This window comes from Diadema setosum, chromosome 4 (assembly GCF_964275005.1).
Source record: "Diadema setosum chromosome 4, eeDiaSeto1, whole genome shotgun sequence".
In the NCBI taxonomy this organism is placed as follows: Eukaryota; Metazoa; Echinodermata; class Echinoidea; order Diadematoida; family Diadematidae; genus Diadema; species Diadema setosum.
In genome coordinates this window covers 33,003,212-33,026,858 of record NC_092688.1, presented here as the reverse complement: position 1 = coordinate 33,026,858, position 23,647 = coordinate 33,003,212, and the positions used below count along the sequence as shown (strand labels likewise).

Sequence of the window (23,647 nt, the reverse complement as noted above, 5' to 3'; positions counted from 1 at the left end):
ATTTTGGATAGCAAAATGTTGACTGTTGTACAGGTACTAAATCTGTGGTCACATACAGTGTAGATGAAATCAGTACATTCTAGAGAGAAAAAATAGTCATTGTCTCGGTATTTAAAGAATAAGTCATATTGATGGGCAAAAAGGTGGAAAAAAAATTTACACTGTAGTTCATTGAAATATCAGAATAATCATGCAATGTGATTTTTTAATGTTGTATGGAGCCTCATTTTATGTCATGTAGAAGTGCTTTTTTGAAAGTGTCGGGTATCCATGCACTACAGAAAGGTATATGAGATTTCATTTAAGAATGATTTTCTTTACTTCATCAGGCCTTACTTGGTGATTGGCAGCTACGCAGGTCTTCTGAAAGTATGGAACTATGAACAGAAGTAAGTTAATACTTTTGATGTGGATTTCCAAAGTCTGTAAAGACTATTTTGATAATTTATTGGTTATTTTTCTATTCCTTGTGGTGTTACTGAGAGAATGCATGCTAATACAATCCTTAATCATGAATCTCTGTATGTTATATACTGATATTTCATCTCTCTGTGCACCAAAAGGACAACTGAGGCAGATAGACAAGACAATAGTGAGTGAAAATAATTTGCAATAGAATGATTGTCTTCTTGTTTATATAGAATTGTATTTAGAAAGGAATGAAGGACTCAAAGATCGCTTGATGTGGACAGAAGCACTGGGTACCTATTACATAGTGTGATATCTAACAGCTGTGGAGGGGAATCACTAAGATTGAAGGGCAACAGGGAATGAGGAAAAGACATAAGAAGTAGATATTGATAGAAATTGAAAGCAGTGATGCTAATGGCGACATATTATTTTCTGTTGCAGGCAAGTCATCGCTTCAAGGAAGTTCCCGAAAGGGAATCTCATTAGATGCGTTGCCTACGACCCATCTGGCTCTTACCTTGGTAAGTAGAAAGTTTTCTTCCTGTGCATAGAAATAATATATTTGTGTGTATTTCTGCTTCTATTTTCAGTTTCAGTTTTCAACAACGCTATTCAGTTATTCTTGCTTCTTCTGCACAATGTATGTACACATTGTAGTTTGTGCAAAATGACTGTACAGGACCCACCTCTCATTTTACAATCAATCTTCTTATGTCTTTTCTGTCCAAAATACTAAAGGAAGTTACTGAGGTCTTTTTATTATGACCACAGTATTAGTCATGTGAGAAATATGTGGCTGCTATTGTGGCATCCAACATTGGTCGATGATAAACATATGATTACGATTCCAATGGTAATAAGTATTATTTTGAATAAGATGCTTTTCAACATCCGAAATAATACCATTCCTCATTCAACATTGTGACCATTACTGCAGTCGCAGTCATCGCAAATCTAGCTTCACTCTTTGTGGCAGTAGCCATTCATGTTAAAGGTCCACTTTACCTTTGGGAGCAGTGATTTCAAAAATTTTCAAGATTTCATATTTGATGCATATGTGTAGGTCTGTTGTATCATAAAACATCCTACCATATGAAATATTTGCAATAAAACCTAAAATATAAGGAGATATCAGGGTTTTTCTCAATAAACCGTAACTGTATACGGTTTAGTCTGGAAAATTGTTTATTATAACTATTGTTCACATTTTGTGTATTTAACAAATCTTAACATCGATTATACGGATTCAAATTTTGACAGTGGTTGTTTCTATCCCTAACTCACACTTTAGAACTATTATACAGCACTAATGCTTTCATCTGCAAATGGTAAATTATGCCTTTAATGTTTAACTGTAATATTGCTGCTAGTCTCAGATGTGACCGTTGCCATGGTAACCTATCCTTTTACAGGTGTTGGCTTTGAGAATGGCTGTGTTAGAATCCTGGATGCCCTCACCCTGATAGATGAGAACCAGGAGCCCTTCCGGTACTCCAGGGATGCCGTCACACATGTCACCTTCTCTCATAACTCCAGGTGGATGGCTACTGCTGTAAGTCTCTGGACTTTTCACCTTTGACCTTGATATTTGATCTTTATTTTATTGCATGGTTGATACAAATCTGGCAGATTACTTCATAAGAGTAGAAAGAAGGATGGCAATATATAAAGCTTACAATGTCTGGTAATAATTAGAGGAATGTTGTATTCTTGTGGATTGCTTAAGACACGCAGTGTGGCGCGGAGGACAGAAAGTGAGCATGTTTTCTTGTAAAATTGAATTTTCATATTTGAATCATTACCAGTAAACACATCCTATCTATCAAAGCTGTTCTCATGAAACTGTATATTGGCTCACATTGTAATGCAATGCTGTAATTACACCTTTATATTAAACAAATATGCCTCATTTCACAGAAGGATTTATCTACCATTTAGCTCACCATGTCTCTCACTCTTTATTAAACCATACTATCATCTGTCTAGGATGCTGATTACTGTGTGACGGTGTACAAAGCTAACACCCTGAGTGAAGAGGAACCATGGGTGTACATGGGCAAGCACCGGGCTCACTACAAACACATCAGGGGTCTTACCTTTGGGACTGCCCTGGACTCTGGCTCACCGCGGCTCCTTTCCCTGGGAGAGGACAGAGCAATGGTACTCATCAAATTTCCCAGTGATTTTCTCATCTGAGTTAATCCTGTCTTTCTATTGTATCATCCATCTTGTTTGTTTATGTCTTTTTCTGGCTGCAGGAGAGCTATCTCTCTTTGTGTTCGTTTGATTTGATTCTAGTACACTCAATGAGATGCTTCACTCACCTTTTATTTGAGGCTCAATTATTTGGAAGGGGGTGTCAAAAGGAATTATAATTCTCAGTCCCTTAAAATGATGAAAATTTGACTGACTTTTAGTTTTGTAGGATAATGCTGTATTGGAAAGAGCTCATGCTTAGGTTAGAGAAATGTATTAATAGGGAGCTTTAGATTTTAGACGCGCGGACGTTCAAAGAGAAAAAAACATGATCTGAGCGTGCGCAGTAGCGCGGATCAAGTTACTGCGCACGCTCAGATCATGTTTTTTTTCTCTTTGAACGTCCGCGCTTCTAAAATCTAAAGCTCCCTAATGTCAACTTGAAGCAGATTGCACTGTTGCTCCTTTTTTTTTCTTTGTAGAGGACAAAGAGGGTTATATTTGAAACTCCAAGAAGACAACAATCATAACTTGGGCAACCTAACATACTTTGTTTTGTATAGATTACAATTTTTCTGTTTAAAGTCATTGTGTCAAAATCCATGTTTACATGCCTCAGTCGTTGCTTTGTCATACAGGAGTACTTTTGCTCAGCGTAGTTACATAGATACGCAACTGTGTTGAAGTTTCCTTAGATTTGATTAGATTTTGATATTTGATAAGCTCTGAAGTTCCCCTAACCAAGAAACAAGTGGCTGACCTTGGAGTATCTCTTCAGTATTCAAGATGCTGAAATGCAACATTCATGCATTTATCATCTGCTTTGCTGTTTGTCTTCATCATTAGACTTTTTTAACACTCAATACGGGACACTTTTATGTCATCTCACCCAAGAAGTTTTGAACCAACCATGAAGATTTATTACTCACTATGAGAGGGGTTATCTCAACGAAATATTTATTTCATTGTAATCATGGTCTTCCAATTTTGAGCTCTCTGATTGTGACAACAAAAATTTATCAGTATTTGGACTTTGATATCAAAGGCACACTCAAGACATTCCAAACAAGACTGGTATATGGAGTGCTGCACTCGTATCGACACTCTTGTGATTACCATGATCGCCATGTTCTGTCTCGCTTCTCCCCGACAACCAGGTTGAGTACGATCTCAAGACGGTTGCCAAGGACAGTCTTCAGGTCCTGTCAACGGACCGGATCGAGCAGAGTGCCGTGCCCCAGTGCTTCGCCTGGTACCCACCCATCACCAAGGAGCAGTTCTTCATCACTGCCAATAACCAGGTATGTGGATGGTAAAGCCTGCCTGCTGTAGATTGAGAATTGCATGACTTTATAATACTGTCAAAGTGGGAATGTGCCACCATGTGATGTCTTGAATCAGTGAAATCAAAGCAACACACGAAATTCATCTTACATGACAGAGCAAGACAAAGTACTGGTGCAAAAATATCCACTTTAACAGTCAAAAGAACAGAGTAGGGAATAAGGAGAGACAGCATACTTTCTTTACTGATTGAAGAGAGAAGTTTATACAATGCAAGAGATAGAAGAAAAACAAACAGAAAGACAGAAGAGATTGACATCCATTGGACATACTTAATAAAAACTGTATCAAATACATAAATCTATATTAAGAGTGCCCTGAAACTTAAATCTTTAGCTAGTTGTACAATTTGTAAAGCTTCTAAAGGTATTGTGACCATGTATAGATTACTGGGCGTACTTCATCTCGTTCATAAAGATGTATAACAATTAAAGACAAAGGTTGAACTGCACTGTGAAGAGTTTATGTAGATGATAGCGCCAATAATGCTGATAGTATGTATACAAAATACTCCCACCACTGTTTTCTTTCTCTCCCTCTATGTGTGTTGTGGTTTGACTGATTGATGCTATTTTCATTTATATAATATTGAAAGATGTAATGATTATTTCTAGACATGTTTTTGTTGTATGTTACTTTTATCATACAAGCCTTGGAAATCAGTTGCAATGAAAACATCTCGACGGAAGAACTTCATAAATTTGAATAACAAAGCAGTACCCGCTGCACGCTATAAGGATTAGAACCAACACTTGCTGTCGGGCGAAAGCTCGGTGGTCTAGTGGAGATGACGCCTGTCCGGTGATCAGGAGGTCGTGGGTTCGAATCCTGCTCGAGTATGTACGCCCATGATTTTTTTATCATGGCTACTACTAAAACACTGATCAATTCAGTGCTTATTTACGTCGATGTAGGGCAATTTGTCAATCAGTTGCAATGAAAACATCTCGACGGAAGAACTTCATAAATTTGAATAACAAAGCAGTACCCGCTGCACGCTATAAGGATTAGAACCAACACTTGCTGTCGGGCGAAAGCTCGGTGGTCTAGTGGAGATGACGCCTGTCCGGTGATCAGGAGGTCGTGGGTTCGAATCCTGCTCGAGTATGTACGCCCATGATTTTTTTATCATGGCTACTACTAAAACACTGATCAATTCAGTGCTTATTTACGTCGATGTAGGGCAATTTGTCAATCAGTTGCAAAGCCTTGGAAAGTTTACTATTGTCAGATCAACAGGGTCTCATTCCATTAAAGATGTTGATAGCAATTGAATCTTGCTAGAATTACAATTTCTCGTAGCAACAGCCAGTCAGGAAGCCAGATTCTTGTCATTACCATGATACTTGCCCCCGTAGCAAGTTTTGCTGTCATAGCAACTGTTTATAAAATGGAGCCCTGATCATCTTTACTTATCTTTTGTATATGCCAAGAGTTCTCATATAGGCAGATCTTTTTTCGTTACTTCAGATTTATGCCACTATATCCCTTGCATCTGTGTAATGTTCATCATTTGTTTGTTTGTTTGTTTGTGTTATTTTTTTTATTCACAACTTGACTTTTTTTCTTATTCCTTCTTCAGTTCAAATTTAAACTCTTCAACACAACCACAAAGATGTGCCGCAGGACTGTTTTAGGACCAACCTATGGATCTCCCATTCAGAGGTTAGTTACACTATTTTTAAGTGTGTGTGTGTGTGTGTGTGTGTGTGTGTGTTGGGGGGGGGGTATTTGACAAACCATGGAAGTCCTACAAAATTCTGTTTTCTGCCCATTCACCAAATATCTCACACTGATTCATATCACAGCATTTTCTATTGAAGAGAAAACACTGACATTTGCACAGCCATTGCCAGTACTTGGTATGTTCTAACTATTCTTCAGCCTAAACGAATCATGTATTAATGCATTGTAGTTTCATGACTATAACCTAAATTGATTGCGTTAACCTAAATGACTGACTATTCCTGTGGTTTTGTTTGTTTGATCATTTTCACTTGAGAGTGTTACAGAATCATCTATGGTATCTAGGAGGGTTATGAAAGCAATTTTACCAAACAAGTGTATATAAATGAATTTGAAAACAAGAATCCTTTTCCATTACAGGAGGATTACTTTGATTTAAAAAAACGAAAAACAAAAAACAAAAAACACCAACACAATGGTCCCATATATCTGTAGACATGTATGTGAAATTACTTGTGAAGGTATATGAGCACCACACTGCAATGGAAAGGTGCTACATAAAAGAAAAGCTGCTAAAAACAATTATTATGTTGGCTTATGTCATTCATGTCATCCATCACGTTGTTTGATTCTGCCTCCCACTGCATCCAGGATTGCCGTCCTTCCCTCAGAAGACCCCATTAGCGACAACCGCTACATGGCCTATGTGACCAAGGACAAGGTTGGTCTGCACAAGATGCCCCCAGATGGCAACCCCCACAATGCCATGGCCTTGATTGCCCATCCCTCTGGGGTAAGTTTGTCCCACTACTTCTCTGCTCAAAGGAACAAACTCTCCCCCCCCCCCCCCCCCCCCAAAAAAAAAAAGAAAAAAAAAAAAGGTAATGATAATACAGTGGACTCCCGTTATAACGAAGTCCTCGGGACCGGCACTTTTCTTTTGTTGTATTGAAATTTTGTTATAATCGAACGAATAAACAATAAAAGAGCACAGAGTGGATAACATTGCAGCCCGAATTTTTGCTTTGTTGTAACCAACTGTGTCCGTTATTATGGGAGTACACTGTAATAAAAAATGTTTGATAATCTTCCAATAATGAATATATCTATGGCATATGTGGGAAAAGTTATTCAGAGATCTTTGCTATGGAATCATTGCAAGATTGAGGAGAAGGATGTGATATAAAACTATAATTCGTAGTACTATTTGTTAAAGTCAAACAGGAAAAGCAAATCAACAGCAGTGATAGACAACAACATAAAAAAAATGCAGTAAACAAAGACAAGAAAACAAACAACATGAGCAACCAGTCAGAATTTCAGTATGCTTGTTTTTACAGTAGCAATTTCACAAACAGTTAGACAGGCCTCTTTTTGGATATACCTCATTGATGAAATATATTCACCGTGACCATTTTCTCCAACAGGTAACCAACCTAGCTGTCAGCTACGACGGGAAGCATGTCTTCACTGCAGGAGGCTCTGACTATTCAGTGCACATGTGGGACACAAATTTCATGTAAGTCGAGATTTTGATTCATCATCCTGACTACCAAGCTACCATGTAAGGAGAACTGGAGCACTGTTCCCCTGAGGCAAAAAACAAAACATGAGTTTGCATTGGAGTAACAGGTCTCTGAAAAATAGGCCATGTAGGGCATTTTTTTTTATTTGTTTATTGTTATTTTTTTTCTCTTTTTTTTTTTTTTTCACAGAGCATGCATGCGCTCTGCATTAGTTTTGCTGAGTGAGATATGCAGCAATATGTGCGTGGATATTAGCCAAACACCTGGAATGGTTCATGCTCACAAGAAAAAAGGAAAGAGATTAAACTTTCGCCAAAACTGCTCAAAGCACATATTTTATGGCAGAAAACTGTCTGCAACACTTCCAGGTTTTCTGCACAGCATATTCGATAGCAAAAAAGCAAGTATGTGATATTGATAGCAAAAACAATCAAACACACACACACACACAAATACATGTAGGGTCATGGATATTATTACAGTCAGACGAATGTGAGTGCAACAGTTTTGTTCAAATTCATGAAATTCTTCCGTCGAAATGTTTTCATTGCAACTGAGTGACAAATTGCCCTACATCGACGTAAATAAGTTTACATACAACAGTTTTGTGTTTGGAATGTGGCCAGATTGCTTGTCAGTACCCTCAGAAAATTATGAAATCAAAGAGCATTTCTATGTAAGTGTGTACAATCACAGTGTGATGTGGAACAGCTCCATCTGTGTGTATCCTCATCCTTGTATCTTACATTAGTCAAGTCAACTTCCATGGCCTTGCAATTGGCAGTTGTATCTAATATAAAATCTTGTAAGGAATTCATCCTGAATATGAGTGTATGTTTGAGTCTGTGATTCAAAATATGCATAAATGGCAATGTTTATGAAAAAAAAAAAACCTATCTTGTCTTTCATATTTCTATTTCTTTCCATCCTTAGCAATACAAAGTCTCCTCACGACACAGTCCCCTTAACATAAATTTGCTTGAAGGATGCTTTTAAACCTTCCTGTTGTATCAACATATATGGCAGGCGGACAAGTCTACACATATGATATGTGACCATGCACCTCAAAACAAACAAAAAGTCGCCAGACATGAATTTTTAGTTAAGACCATATTCTGAAAGAGCCGACTTTAAGCTTTAAAATGATGTATAACTCAAATCAAATGGACTCTCCTAACCTATCTAAATATTGGAAAGAAAGCACAAACTCAGGAAAAGTGTGAACTGAGAAAAGAGGCTCTGAAGTACAGTGTCTATTTAAGCGCTTAATCTTTACCAAACCGTGCTGGCTGTGCGATGAATGGGACAAAAAACAGGAAGTAAACCACCAGAGTAACAACAATGAAGGGATCATCAAATTAAACTGAAATTAAGCATGTCTCATTAACACATTCTGTTCACAATTAATGCCAACTTTCGAAGCAGTAGCACTATCCTTTCAAAAGTTATTAGAGTTGAAAGTGAAGAGTGTGGACAAGGATTTTCAGAAATGAAAAAGGGATTCTAAAGACACACCTAATCACACTATTCTACCAAAAATGTTCGAGATAAACTGCTAAAAAACACACTTTCCTGCCCGTTTTATGATACCAAATTTTAGCATAATGTAAAAGAAGACCCGCTCTTTCAGAAAATATGAAAAAGTCAAGTTCGGCTAGGTTGACCCATTTCACTTATTTTCAGTCCTCACGCAAAATCAGTGTGTGCAACTTTATGTTCGTTTTGAGGTGCACGGTCACATATGATGGTATTACCACAACCTGTATTCCTCCATGACAATTTTGTATGATTAACACCATGCAAACTTTGAAACATCACATAATCTACACATACCTTGTTCTCTTTCTCTCAGTGCCCTAGAGGCAGCAGTGAAGCTCGGTGGTGAGGATCTGATTCCCTTCTACGGTCTCCTGGAGGGCGGAAGGGAGGGGGAACTCTTCAAGGAGCTGGAAAACTACTTTTACTATGCACAGATCAGGAGGTGAGTGGAGCTCATGGTGGAGTAATATGTTTTGACTTTGTCTTTTGAATCTTGTTTGATAAAATGGTATTCCCCAAGATTTTATCTCTATCTTATCTATTTCTATCTGGATAATATCTTTGATTTCCTTCCTTGGTTTCTGCAACTTTTGCATGAATGAAGTTTTACAAAAAAAAAAAATATATATATATAATATATATATATATATATATATATATATATATATATATATATATGTATATATATATATATATATGAAGAGTTTGTTTGCAAAAACCGATAAGTCCATATTTGCCAAATGGAGATATTTGCGATTAAAGGTCAAGAAAAATACAGACAATAATTTAAAAAATTTTGCTTCTTTTGACCATAACTTCAAAAATGTACCTTTATATGTAGTGACCAATATATCATTTAAAAGGTATTATTTCGTACTTTATGACAGAGACCGCACTTCAAAATCTTCAAAAATGGACTTATCGGTTTTTGCGAACAAACTCTTCATATATATATATATATATATATATATATATGTATATATTGTTACAACGGGTTAAATCTACTGAATTGATAACACTTGAGGGTTGAATTGACTTACGTGATGTTAGCTCATTCACTGCAGATCTCCAACTGCCAACGCCGGTGCATCTTCTACGCGCACATCCATGGCCAGGGATGATGCGCTGTGCGCTGCCTGGCAATGCAGTATGATGCGCGTTGCCAGGATGAGGGATATCCACAACATTATCCCCTCCTTACAAATTTGACGTCCCGTCAAAATATTACCTTGTTTGTACACAAACACGTTTCAATTCAACCAATAATGAACTACAATTCTTACTTCTTTTTTTTTTTTTTAACTACACTGATCTCATTCGTTACGTCTCGGACATTGCGCTGTATCCCTGTTCTTCACAGGTACCAATTTTCAAGCGCTCTAATGCTGAGAGTGACAAACGAGATCCGCGCATCTCGTCCGGTAGAGATCCGAATAACTCTTATAAATTCTTTCATCCAAAAGAATAAAATACTCGTACTGACTAATGAAAAACAATGGTGTCAGAAGGTGTCTGAAACGCAATCACACCACACACCAAAACATTCTAAACTGGAAGCTAACTGAATGAATAAAGAAACTCAACAACATCAACAACAACAACAACAACAAGACTCTTAATATCCATCATTACTTGTCTGAGTGCACTTATTAAGCACTGTTGCTGAGTTCGTCTCTTCGTCAGCCAGCCAGAATTCCTTGTGCACTCTGTACCGCCACAACCGATCACGGTGCACAACTTTGGGCTTGCTTCGTTTGGTCATCTGAATTCTGTAGACCACATCATTCAGTCTCTTCAATATTGTGAATGGTCCCTCCCACTCCGACTTGAGTTTAGGTGATAATCCTTTGCGCCTAAGAGGATTGTGCAGCCACACCTGTTCTCCTTTCTCTAAAGTTTCATCATGCATCCTTTTCGGCGTCAATATGTCCTTCGGTCCTGTACCACTGGGAGTTATGGAGAATAGATCCTGTCGTTTGCGCAGAAACTTCCGCATTTCATCTTTCTCTTCCATAGAAAGATCTGTCCCACCCCTTCCAACTGGTGGCTCTAAATGCGGTTCCAACTCAATCTGCTTCACCTCGACACCTTCTATCTCTCCCTTCATTCCCTCCCTATTTGAAGGATTGACAACACATTCGACACTTACGCATGTTCCAGTACACATGCTACGAGAAAGCGTGCTTGAAGCATCTGACTCTATAGGTGCAGCAACGCATCTCGATCCCAAATTAACCAATGTCTCACCTGACATTATCCCCACTTCATAATCTACCCCTTGGTGAGATTCAGTGACATCCACTCTCATGTTACACTTCGTTGATACGTCAACTGATTCATTATTTATTGCATTTCTTTCTGGTACCTCAGCCGAAGATGCTACAATTCTCGAGCATTTCACACTGCTAGCGCCCGACGCCTCTCGAAGAAGTGGAATTTTGTTCATTCCTATCTTAAGTGTTCGAGTTGCCATATCGATCATGCAATCTTGCGTAGAAAGAAAGTCAATGCCAATGATGCCCTCGTCGACAATATCAGCTACGATAACGCGATGCTCCACCACGTCATTGCCCATGCGAATGCGCACCCACGCGGTACCTCTAACATCCGCCTTCTCACCAGTCACTGTGACAATTCGTCGTGCATCTGCGGTAAGTTGCATTCGTGCCTTCCTCTCGATTCTTCCCCAGACATCCGGTCTGATTAGGGTCACCCCTGACCCAGTATCGACGAGGAACCTACACGCCTCTCCTTCAACTTCACCCCTCACGACAAGCCCTCCCGGCTCTCCTCCCAGTGACCTGATCATAACGTGATTTGGAGCATTCTCAAAGTTCCTAGTCGTCCTCTGCTCCGTGAGGGCGACTACTGGTCATTTCCCTGCTTCTCCCTGGAAGCAGAAGTTGACGTGCAATCCTTTGCAAGATGGCCTCGTTGTTTGCAGACGGCACACGTCATTTCAGGGCAATCCCTGATAAAGTGTCCCACTTCGCCGCAGTTGTAGCATTGCCCTTTTCCCTTTTGTGTGGTCTTCTCTCTGCCACCAGTTCCACGTCTGATAGCTTTCTCAATTCTCTCAACCAGCGTGTCCATCAATTCCCCAATGCCATTGTCAACCTTCACCTCCCTTGTCTTGACATCCCTCTGTCTTTCTCTACTAGCTAGGGAGAACGACTCCAGTTCGAGAGCGAGCTGCAAAGCCTCGTGAAGCGTCGCGCAACGATGTTGACGAAGTCGCAAACGCATATCTTCATCGCTGATGGCGTCGATAAACTGATCGAGAGCTAGCGACTCGTGAATTGCGGTGCCTGCGTCTGGATATGCCTGCATAACGAGACGCTCTAAGTCTCCTGCTAACTCAGGCAAGCTCTCGTCAGGGCGGCGTCGACGATTTCTAAACTGTACGCGACTCAGTTCCGACTGGTGGACGCAGCCAAATCGCATTCCAAGGGCTTGCACTAGTACCCGAAATTCACCTCTCTGCTGTGCTGGAATGGCAGCTAGAACCGAAGCCGCCTTACCTGTCAGACTTGCTGCCAGATAAACAGCCATCTGATCTTCATCCCACCCATTTGATCGTGCTAACAAAGAAAACTGAGAGAAGTAAGCTTCCCACGGCACTGTTCCATTGTACGATGGAGGTAGAATCACTTTGCCGCGTTTCTGATTCAAACTAGACTGCTCTAGTAGTTGCGACGGAGATGGTTCCCTGGCTTGATCAACTTTAATTTCTTCACGCTTAGTTTCAACAACTGTCATGCGCTCTTCAAGTTCTTTTTGACTAGCTGTAACCGAGTCTAATTTCGCATTAATCGTAGATGTAGTCTGCTGCAAGCTTACAGTCAACCCATTCAACGCCGTAAGTAGGGCAGTCACGGCAGACTGATCGCTCGATGACTGACTTTTTACCGTTTTGGTTTTCCGCTTAGAGCGTGTTTTTACCGGTGTTCGTCGCATCATACTCGGTACATCAGACACTGATCATAAACAATAAAATGAACAACACGCATACACAACGTTGAATAAAACACATCAATTTACGTCAGCTGACAACTTACGCAATATTCCTCTCATCAACTATTTATCCCATAATTCACTCAATTCAAACACCTCTCACAATTTGCACATAGTCAGGTTATAATTCAGTTTCATCCCACTCCTGACACCAATGTTACAACGGGTTAAATCTACTGAATTGATAACACTTGGGGGTTGAATTGACTTACGTGATGTTAGCTCATTCACTGCAGATCTCCAACTGCCAACGCCGGTGCATCTTCTACGCGCACATCCATGGCCTGGGATGATGCGCTGTGCGCTGCCTGGCAACGCAGTATGATGCGCGTTGCCAGGATGAGGGATATCCACTACAATATATATATATATATATATATATATATATATATATATATATATATATATATATATATATATATATATATATATATATATACAGGATATGATGAAACTAAGGGTACATTTCTATCTTATGATACAAATCATTATGACATGATACAGGTTTATCACAACCATTGAGCAATATAATCTTCTATTATGGAGTGTTTGATGGGATTGTAGGAGTTGACACAAAAAATAAAATTTGAGAGCTTTGCAACATCCTTTATAATGATAACAATGTCATAAAAAGTGATTTATTTTACTTGGAAGATTTTCGCGTTGCAGCAAATATGTAATTCCCCTTCAGTCTTGAAAGTGCAATTTTTGGATGCCAAGGCGATGATGGTAACATGAGTTTGACCTTGTCTTATATGTTATAAAACAAATTTTGCGAGGAGTGAAGATTTGCGAAAAAAAATGAACACATATTCTTTTTTTTTTTATTACGCAAGGCATTGAACATAAGTGGCAATTTGTGAGAAATTAGGGTTAGTTTCATGCCCGAAAAAAGGCTGTTGGCTCCAATTTGCAAACGTTTAATGCTGCAAATCCTTCTGGTCTTACAGTGTATTTTGATTTTGCTTCCAACAGTCAAGGTGTTGATACAATGGACACACGAAGGGTCTCCACAGAGATCCCCCTCTCCGAGATGCCCTTCGTGATGCGGGCCATGGGCCACTACCCCAGTGAACAGGAGGTAGAGGACATGATCAATGAGATCAAGTTCAGCAAGTATGTGGACACTGGAGAGTACGTCTCATACATTGACCTCGGCACCTTCATCAAGTGTGAGTATCATGTTGTTAACTGCTTTTCTTCACCATGATATGATTGGGAAATGTCTGTCAAACATCAACAGTTGTTGTCTATAATAATGATAATAATGCATGTACTAAGAATGCAATTTGGGGTGCCAAATTCACTCAGTAAAGTGCTCAAGGCTCATAAATACACAGCAAAATTAAGACAGTGATTGTTATTATTATTATTTGTAGTACAGTGCACACCCATTATAACGAACACAGTATAACAAAATTCCACTTGTAAGGAAGTAATAATTCAGGCGGCAGCATAATGCGCTCTGTGTTTTTTATTGTTTATTTATTCGGTTATAAAAAGATTTCGATATAATTGCTGGTCCCAAGGACTTTGTTATAATTGGAGTCCACTGTAGTGTAAATGGTAGTGTTACAGTTTTGATGATTGCCATTATTACTACTATAATTAGCATTTACACATTGAAGATTAGTCGCAAGTATACTCAGGCAGGTGTCTGTGGGAAATGCTGGTTATAGCAAAATAAGCTATCCCCCATCAGGTTAAAGGGGAACGTCATCATAAAGAGGACCTAAGAACAACTACAATACCTTCTCACTATATCGGGTTAAAAACACAAACAACTGGTGGGACCTGCAAAATCACCTTCCTGCAGAGAGCTTTGTTATACCTCTTTATAACAAGGCTGCACTGTACTATAGGAATTTTGCTGTATTTTGCTTTTAACGGAACTTTCTTCAGTCCTGAATATTGCTTTGTATCAATAGTTCATGTTCGTTCTTTTGGTTTGTATCTTTCCAGTGTATGTGAACCACAGACCAGCCTTTGGGATCAGTGAAGAGCAGCTCCAGTGGGCGTTTGACATCCTGGGCTATGCTGAGGATGACACGGTAGAGCCAGAGATTGAGAGGGGAGAACTCCTTGAGCTCTTACAAACCAAAGGTGAGAAAGCATCATCAGTGGGCGGTGATTTGGCTCAGTCGGTAGCGCAGCTGCCTCCCGATCCGTGTGGCCTTGGTTTGATTCCTGAGTCTAGCTTAGCAATGTTGTACATAAGCATACCGTCCCCTCTTGCAAGAGGCAAAGCACTCTTGTCTCTCATGTAGAACATAAAATGGAGGTCCTGTGAGAGAGTCACAACTCATGCACGTAAAAAATCCCACTTCATTTATTCATCACAAAGAGCAGGGTGCATAACCCAGTGAAGTGGCTCTGCCTAACATTCAACTGGACCCCATGGAAGACTAACCATTTCAGCTGAATATGGGCTATCCAGCCATCTTCTCTGATGGAAAATGAAACAGACAAAAACTGCGATTTTGGCAAGTTTGGTGAAATATTGATTTTTTTCTATTATTGTTGTTTACCACAGAGTTCTTACACAAAGTGTTTACATTCACTTGTCAGTATGTGTGTGTTCTTGTGAGAGTTGCTTGTAGATCCATTGAAAAATTGAAAAAAAAAAAGGCGATTGGCAGCTCCTTTTATAACAAAGTCCTCGACACTGGAAGATTTCTTTCATTAAATTGAAATTTTGTTTCTCCAAACAAGAAAGTATATAAAGATTCACAGATAATAATTTTGACATCTGAATTTTTACTTTGTTGTACAATTATGTTTCTTATTACAGGCATGCAGTCTACATACACACACAGATGAGGAAAATGGCAAACTTTCCAAGGGTGCAAAGAATTACAGAAGGAGAAAAAAATGATAAAGTTGTGCAAGAAGCTCATATATGTACATAAGCACCTCTTCCATTTCATCATTATCATGCCTTTTGGTCATCATTTTGTCGCCTCTCCAGGTGAACACATGACGGAAGCAGAGGTTGCTGAGTACCTCACCACCCTCCTTGGCATCAACCCCGAGGGCGGGAGCTCGGAGCTGGGTGGGTACGACGCCACGGGGGCCCAGGAGGTCCTGGAGGAGGCCCTGCCAGAGGGGATCACGGCCGAGATGTTTGCCATGGAGCTCCTTGGGTTTGGGGGAGGAGCAGAGCCATCGGAGGGCACTGTCAGTGTCATGGAATGAACAAGGACTGTCTGAGGATGATAGTATTATGGACCTCTACATGTTAAGGATGATGATGAGTTGCATCAACTACACATTGAGGGATGACTGGCACTAAATACATATTTTTGCTTTACCACACTGCAGGCCCAACTGAAAGATACATGAAGAACAGTGAAAACTTGAGCTAAATTGGTTGGGGAGAGCGAAGAATTACTCCCAGGTCATGAATATTCATTAACTTGTCATTCAAATGTCATTTAAACAAAGGTGGTAGTCTCACTGTTATATGTCCTTCCTGCCCACTGTGCAGGATTTGAATGCATTTCATGACTCTTTTGGGAAAATGCTGAACTTAATCCATTTCTACATATATATGGTCCAGTTTGACCAGAAATCAATTAAGGTCAACCCATGGGTGTAAGATGAATTGACCAGCTATCACACAGACATGCTGTGACTGGTCAGTATTTAAGATGTTACCATCTGCACAACTGTCGATGTATGTTTTTTATGCATACTTTAAATATGTCATGAATTGAAACATTTTTTTTGGTATGAAGATTCAGCATTATTTTCATCACACAAACTTTCATAAATATGTGAAAATGAGCTGTCACTAAAATGATGGTATCTTATCACAGAAGCATGCAACGTTGATCTGAAATGCATTGAGTCCATTGGCTTTTGTTTTAGATGTCACCACAAGTGCTAAACGTCACCTTGATATTTGTTGCTGTGTGTCAGTTTCTAAGTTGTATTCAGGAAGAATGATATCTTTCAGCTGTCATTCTACAAGGAATGTTAACAATTGTCATTCTATATACACACATCATTTTTGTGTCTCACAGAGTGGTCATTATCACGTGTAGACACATATGCAGTTCTTAATTTGTTTGCCAGCTCTGGGTTAAGACAGTGCATTACCACCAGCCAAGATCCTGCACTCATGTATTACTTTACATTTATCAGATACTTAATCATTTTCAGTAGATCTGTGTTAACAACCTTATACAGACGGAGGTATATGTGACCAACTGCAAGAAAGTATTATATATTTTATAGTTGTACATACTGGTTACGCACTCCTGTCAAATGACATGTAAAAAGAAAGATTCTCTTGCTGTTACAAAATGAATGTTCGTCCACACACACAGTTTAGCTACTCTCCAAGTATAAAGTATCTTGTTATCTCCACATCTTGGACAACGTCCAGCCTATCATATTTGTGAACTAAAAAAATGTAGTAAATGTGAGCATTGTTTAATTAAAGTGTGTTGAGGTATACAGGACCAGTTTTCACAAAGCTGTGATGTTAATAATTCCATTTATTTTAGATTGTCTCTACAAAGTACCAGTATTGTACAATATTATCAAGGTCATAGGTCACTCTCAAGAATGCTAAATCATGTAAATACCAGCTTGTTGTGAACATTGACTTGGCTACTGTACATACAGAGATGTAATATTTGTGAGAATGAATTATAACATGTTGCTATCTTTTACTGAACATGTACGAGAAACAAATTTGTTGTGTATATCATGTGTGTTTGGTTGAAGATATGAAGAATGCATGTTAAATGACCTGATGATGTCTGTAATCTTCATACTCTCTCATTCAATTCAATCTCATACTCTCTCCCCCCCCCCCCCAAAAAAAAAGAGTCATATGTTGTGAGTGTGTGTATGTGTTTGTGTTTGTGTGTGTTGCTTATGTGAAGACGAGTATACAATTAATGCACATTACAAAGGGTGTCAGTAAGAATTATACATCCAATAGTTACTGTTCAAGTACATTAGAACAATCCGAAACACAAGGTGATGTCAAGTATGATTTGGAGTGTTCATGACTTCTGGAGTTTATGATTTTACAAACACCCACCCCAGACAAGTAATGTGCAATATTTGTTTTATAAAATGGTGACATGATTTAATTTCCACTGTAACCATTTTTTTATTTTTTTTTTTTTTTTTTTAAGATTTTGAGGCTAGCACCAACGCCAAGTAAACTGAATTGCACACAATAACAGTAGCAATGCAGCTGGGCAACAAATGAATTTGGGCCTGCAGGCGAAAAATAGACTTGTTACTTGATACAAAGCAGCTTTCAGCCAATCATAAATAATGATTAAGATCCTTATCACCATTTTAATGACCACTAACAACTGACTCAATAATGTCTTGTTGGTATCTAACAGTGGTTTATTGCAAAGACTGCACTATCACCCTAAACCTCGCTATCACCAATACATTTATACCCATATCCCCCATCGGGATGTAGTGTGTAAGATATCGGGTAGAGAAACTGATCAGTCTTACATGTAATTCGTAAATTCTTTACACTATTCTAAGAACTTGACCCTACGACTCTCATAAAAATAATCACCCAAGGTCATCAGCCATGCCTGTCTTGGAACTCTCCTCGGTAAAATTAGCCCATTTGATATCATCGATTTATTGCCTCAACTAGGATAGAGAAAATGGAATGGAAAGTACTTGTACCACACTCTTTCAGTCATCCATAATTCCTCCATAGATAAACGGCCAAAAAACAAAACAAACAAACATGTAACAAAATCATAAAAAATACACACACGCAGGCAATTCAATCAGAAGCAAAATGAAAAGTGCAGAAGCCGTTACTCATCAGATGTTACGACCGTCACACGCTATGATGATTTGCCGCTATGTCCACGATGAAGAAATAAATCTTCAAGCAATATCTGATTTCATTTCCTCATTCAATGTTGACTAACACGGGAATTGCGCAGACATGTGTACATTTTGCCATAATGGGTTTGGTTTCCTTGTATCGGTAAACTCACACACGCCGCGCTGATCACATTATTCTGGTAGGTAATTAAGATTGAGAGAGCAATCGTAAATCCTTTTTTTTTTTTTTTTTTTTTTTTTTACATCATTGCAAAGTTCATAGGGAAAGTTCATACATCGAGTTACTTTATGCCGACATCCAATCTATTTGCGCAATGTCGCAATGATTACTCTGGTTGTCTGTGTATGGTCCCAATGAATGCCAATACACCCTTTGTCATTCTTTACCGCTCTGATTTAAAAAAAAAAAAAAAAAAAAAAAAAAAAGGTCCAAACAATCCTCCGTGATTACTTGCCTTCCTTGCACTATTAGCATGCTTCACGTACCGAAATGTAGTCGGGAGTTCGCCAACAAAGAGCGGGTTTATAAAAAAGGGATGTATATCCTGAAAATGATGCTCATCTTGTAAACAATGATTGTGTCAAAAAATGCACAAAAAATGCACTAAAGAATCTTGTACGAGAGATTTTGAAAGAAAGCAGTCTCTTCTTTGATAACAAGGAGAACTCCCAAATCATTGTTGACGTAAAACAACCTTGCAATTGTGTTACTGGCAGAATAAGATTGTATTTAGCCACACGCTTCATCACACAATTGACTTTCACAAATTTGGATCAAGGTCACCGATTGGCATCAAGGGAAATTTAAACCGATAGACACTTTGTCAAATTCATGCCCATGCACACGTGTACAAACATTCTAAGTGCAATGAACTACATTTTGACGAGCTTCTATGTCTTTCACAATGTGCTAATCAATCCGCTGACTATAATTACTGTCATGTAGCTTTGACGCTGTTCATCTCAAAAGTGCATCCAATTTACTTCAATAGCATGAGAAACTCATTTCGTGTTTTTTTTTCTAACATAATACTAATATTTCCAGTTGATGATTACCAAAGTATTATTATTATCCGTTCCCTCAGTACTAATGTTCAATATAAAGTTCACTTTGTTAAATCCAAGGTGCAATCGTGTCCTCGAACTTGCTTTGAAATTTATGGCCTAAAACCTTCCGACCTAGAAAATACACGTCTTTCATTGTTCTTCTCCCTTTTAAAAACAACGTCCAAGAATGATTTGGCATAATTTTGGTACACTTTGTTATTGCATTCCTCGGCACACTGTGAATATCTGTAACATACCTCTGATTCTGTGTCTACGACTATTCCTGACCATTACGAAACTGAAGCTCCATTTCGAATTTGCCAAAAAGAATATAAATGTACTTCAGACACTACCTGCGTTTTAAATATACATATTTTTGTTGTTATTATACATACATTGATTAATATTCATATCATGAATGATTATTTGCATACTCTGGCAGAAAATTCAATTTATCTAGGCACATTTTCCATGCTTTTGAAAAGAATAGGAATACTTGTATTTCTTATGTTGAGTACTTTTATTTTTATTCTTGTTTGTTTTGTTGTATACAGTTATTTATGTAATTTGTATTTATTGTTTTACCCTGTAAATCATTGTTGTTGTTTTTTTACGTGGACCCCTTTGAAAATCAGTCTTGTGCTGAAAAGGCTATCCACCCTGTGAATGGAAATAAATAAATAAATAAAATAAATACCTGCACGATTAGCAAGGGGCATGTATGTATCGTGGGCTACAAGCACCCTCATGGCGTGAAAGATTATTAGATGCTACTGCGCCTACTTAATTTTGCTCGCAGGAGATTATATTATGTTTGTTTCAAAAATTTGATCATAATTTTCATATTTTCTCCTAAAACGTTAAACCATACCTAAATATGTAAATGATACGAATTCTGTTTATAACAAATTCAAGTAATGCAATTGGTAGATTCGAACACCATTCGCCCAACCACCTGCACTGTGATGGTGTGTCTTATTTATTTTTCAAGGCTTCTAAAAGTTTCCGTGTATGAGGCATCACACAGGGGAGTTACGGGCTGATCGCCATGGCTGCCCTTTAATTATCAACCTGGATGAGACGTAGTGTTGGTCGGAAGGACCCGGTCTCAGGAGCGATAATTTATTTTGACAGGTGATGGAGCCTCTGCTATCTTCGTCGATGGGAAGTCGCCGTCTCGACAGGCTCCGAGGTCGCCACCTCTTCACCCGTCAGACTCCTCCGAGAAGATATGGGCATGGTACTCTCCTCCCGTTGCTATGGAGTTCATGTAGACTGGGATGCGGGAACGGGGAGACTGACAGGTGCGACCCTGGCGGTGAAGATCGTCTGTATTATAATAAACGTATCATAGCAGTGTATCAAGAGGTGGGCGCGAACCTAAACGTGAAAAACAAAGTGCTTTCATGGCAGATAAAATGCCTCTCGTGAAGGCATCACCAAATTGATGTATGTATAATGCAATTAAATGCACACACACACACACACACACACACACACACACACACACACACGCAGGCAAATGCTCACAAAAATCAAGCGAAGACCGAAAACAGCTTCTGAAATATATCCGTACCTTAATTCATGCATAGTAATAATAATGAAGCACATTATTTCAATTATGTTCATGTGTGGATGGGTGTGTGAGGGGCAACTACATTTGCCAGATAAATGTCAGCGCTAATTTGTCCTCGCCTACTGTCTTTTAAGTCGTGCCAAAGCATCCCAGGTCTTTAAATGTTTTTAATTTGACTCCAACAGTATAAAATCTGATTGCATAATGCTATCAATTTCAAATTTATTTCCATTGTTCATCATGTCTTCAATTCAACATTGTTGAACTGCAGTAGATAGCTGATTCATGGTATTGAACATAATTCTTAGCATCCACTCTTACCAAAACTTAGGAACACTACTAGTATATCATAATTATGCATATGCACACACAGTCACAGACACACACACTCACACGCATGTAGCAACTGATACAGTATAATAAAATAAAACATTTCAAACGTTACCTCACCAGTCACCCACCGAGGAATATTCCTGAAATTATGATCAAAATATCCCATATTTCTTACTACTCTCTTTGTTTTGTTTTCAGCAGCTTAATCACAAATATCTCAAATTAACGTGAATTACTTTACATGCACATCCTGTATATGTATATATACGCTTGAATATTATATAAGTGAAATCGCTGATCAGAGCGGAGGAGGCGGCTCCGAGAGTGAGAATTAGCCTCAGAGAGCCACACATGCTCCTATCCCTAGCTTGCTGCTGCTGCTCTTACAGGTGTGGCGCCGTCGCGACGCGTCGCCGCGTAGTGTATGGGTGGAGCCAGGAGTGTTTTAACAGAGGCGGAGGTTATGTCTCTCGCCTGCGCGGGCAAGAGATTGTATCATTGTATACCTTGGGCGCTGTTTCACAATCGTGCGTTGCTGCAGGTAGTCGTTCGTATTCTTGCCAATGCCGCATTTACCTTTGATAAGTGCGACTTTATATCCGTTGAGTTTATAGGTCAAACGTCAGTCACTATTCAGACATCCGCTGTGAATTCTTTACTGGTCGACAAGGAGTGCTAGATACCCAGTATATATATATTTATAATTATATATATATATATATATATATGTTAATGGGAATAAAACACTGATTGTAAATAACTAGCCAAATTCTACATGAACCCCGTTTGCTCATGATCCCCCAAGTATGCCTACATATTTTCTGAAGAACCTGTCGACAGCTAACAAAACGCGTCACCGTCGAATGGACGAATGAAATGCTATCTGACAATGTCTGGATCTCGGAGAGGCAGTGTTGTTATCTTCCATGTTTTTTGCTTGTTTGGACGAAACGGATTATCATCCTATGTGACTGGGGGTCCGTTGGTTATCCAAATTGTGCTTACGTTACCTGCACATACACGTTCACATAGTCATCAAAAGCAAACATAACGAATGATATTCTTCTAACTCAGTATCTCTGTATCTAAGTGTACTTGTGTTTATATAATAGTAATCAATCATTTCACAAGATGAAATACCTATTCAAGAATTTATTTCTCTTGAAAGTGTAATCTTCATGTTTAAAGTTTGTAACAATATTTTTCCTGAAGTATTTCACAATAAATTCATTCTGAATGAATTATTCCATTTAAAATTACAACACTAGAAATGCTTAAAATATTCACACACTACATGCACTATTGAACATGATTTCAAAAACTCAATCTTTCATATATTATTTCTACAATCACAATGGCCTTATTATTTGGAATACCCTCCTCTCATCAATCAAGAGTATTAAGACTTAAAGTAAATCTAAAAGGATTTGAAAAAAATGATGAAATGTGCCTGAAACTATGCGAATAAGTAAAAATAATGATTATTTCTGATTCTGCCTGTTTTTTCTCTTTTCATTGTCTATTTCGTCTGATTATTGCCCAGTTGAAATGTAACAATGATTGTTTGTAGGGAATCGTATCCAACAAGCCTTTTGACAGCTTTTTTATGATCCCTCCATTCAAAAAGTACAAATTGTAGCAAGGAAGGTGTATTTTGAATTATCTCTCTCTTTCTCTCTCTGGTTAATTATATATTATATATATATATATTTGTGTGTACGTATGTATATCAAGAACAGGGAAAAATAGAAAGAAATAATCAAATAATAATAAGCCCCGTTTTAGACAGCAAAAAGTCACACTCAGTGTAACTATGAGGTGGAAAACATATTTTGAGTTAACGTAGACAAACATACATCCATACACATAAACGCAGTGTCGTTACAACAATTTGTTGTGATTTGGAAGCTAAATGGGAACCTCTTGCCAATAAAAAGAAAAAAATGATGTTGTCTCAGAATCGATATTTGTCATATAAATCTGCAATAAATACCACGCAATATCAGACCAATATTTTCGTTGCTTGGAAACATGCATGCTCGTGAAATCGGGGAACCGCTGTTTCACCCCAAAGGTTAGCAATAAAAAAGTGCTCGAATTTAATATCAAAAGAGGCAATATCCAAAGG

At 38.5% G+C, this 23,647-nt stretch overlaps 1 protein-coding gene across 1 annotated transcript in view; it reads left to right on the top strand.

Moving 5' to 3' along the window:
* Positions 1–17,395, top strand: part of LOC140227798 (cilia- and flagella-associated protein 251-like) — a 30,254-nt gene extending 12,859 nt beyond the window's left edge. The window contains exons 12-23 of the mRNA XM_072308194.1: positions 330–389; positions 853–932; positions 1,824–1,963; positions 2,398–2,571; positions 3,765–3,908; positions 5,534–5,616; positions 6,289–6,430; positions 7,065–7,156; positions 9,016–9,144; positions 13,692–13,888; positions 14,679–14,819; positions 15,685–17,395. Coding sequence (XP_072164295.1) covers positions 330–389; positions 853–932; positions 1,824–1,963; positions 2,398–2,571; positions 3,765–3,908; positions 5,534–5,616; positions 6,289–6,430; positions 7,065–7,156; positions 9,016–9,144; positions 13,692–13,888; positions 14,679–14,819; positions 15,685–15,911 — 1,609 coding nt within the window. The 3' untranslated portion in view covers positions 15,912–17,395. The remainder of the gene's footprint in view (positions 1–329; positions 390–852; positions 933–1,823; positions 1,964–2,397; positions 2,572–3,764; positions 3,909–5,533; positions 5,617–6,288; positions 6,431–7,064; positions 7,157–9,015; positions 9,145–13,691; positions 13,889–14,678; positions 14,820–15,684) is intronic.
* The last annotated feature ends 6,252 nt before the right edge of the window (positions 17,396–23,647 follow it).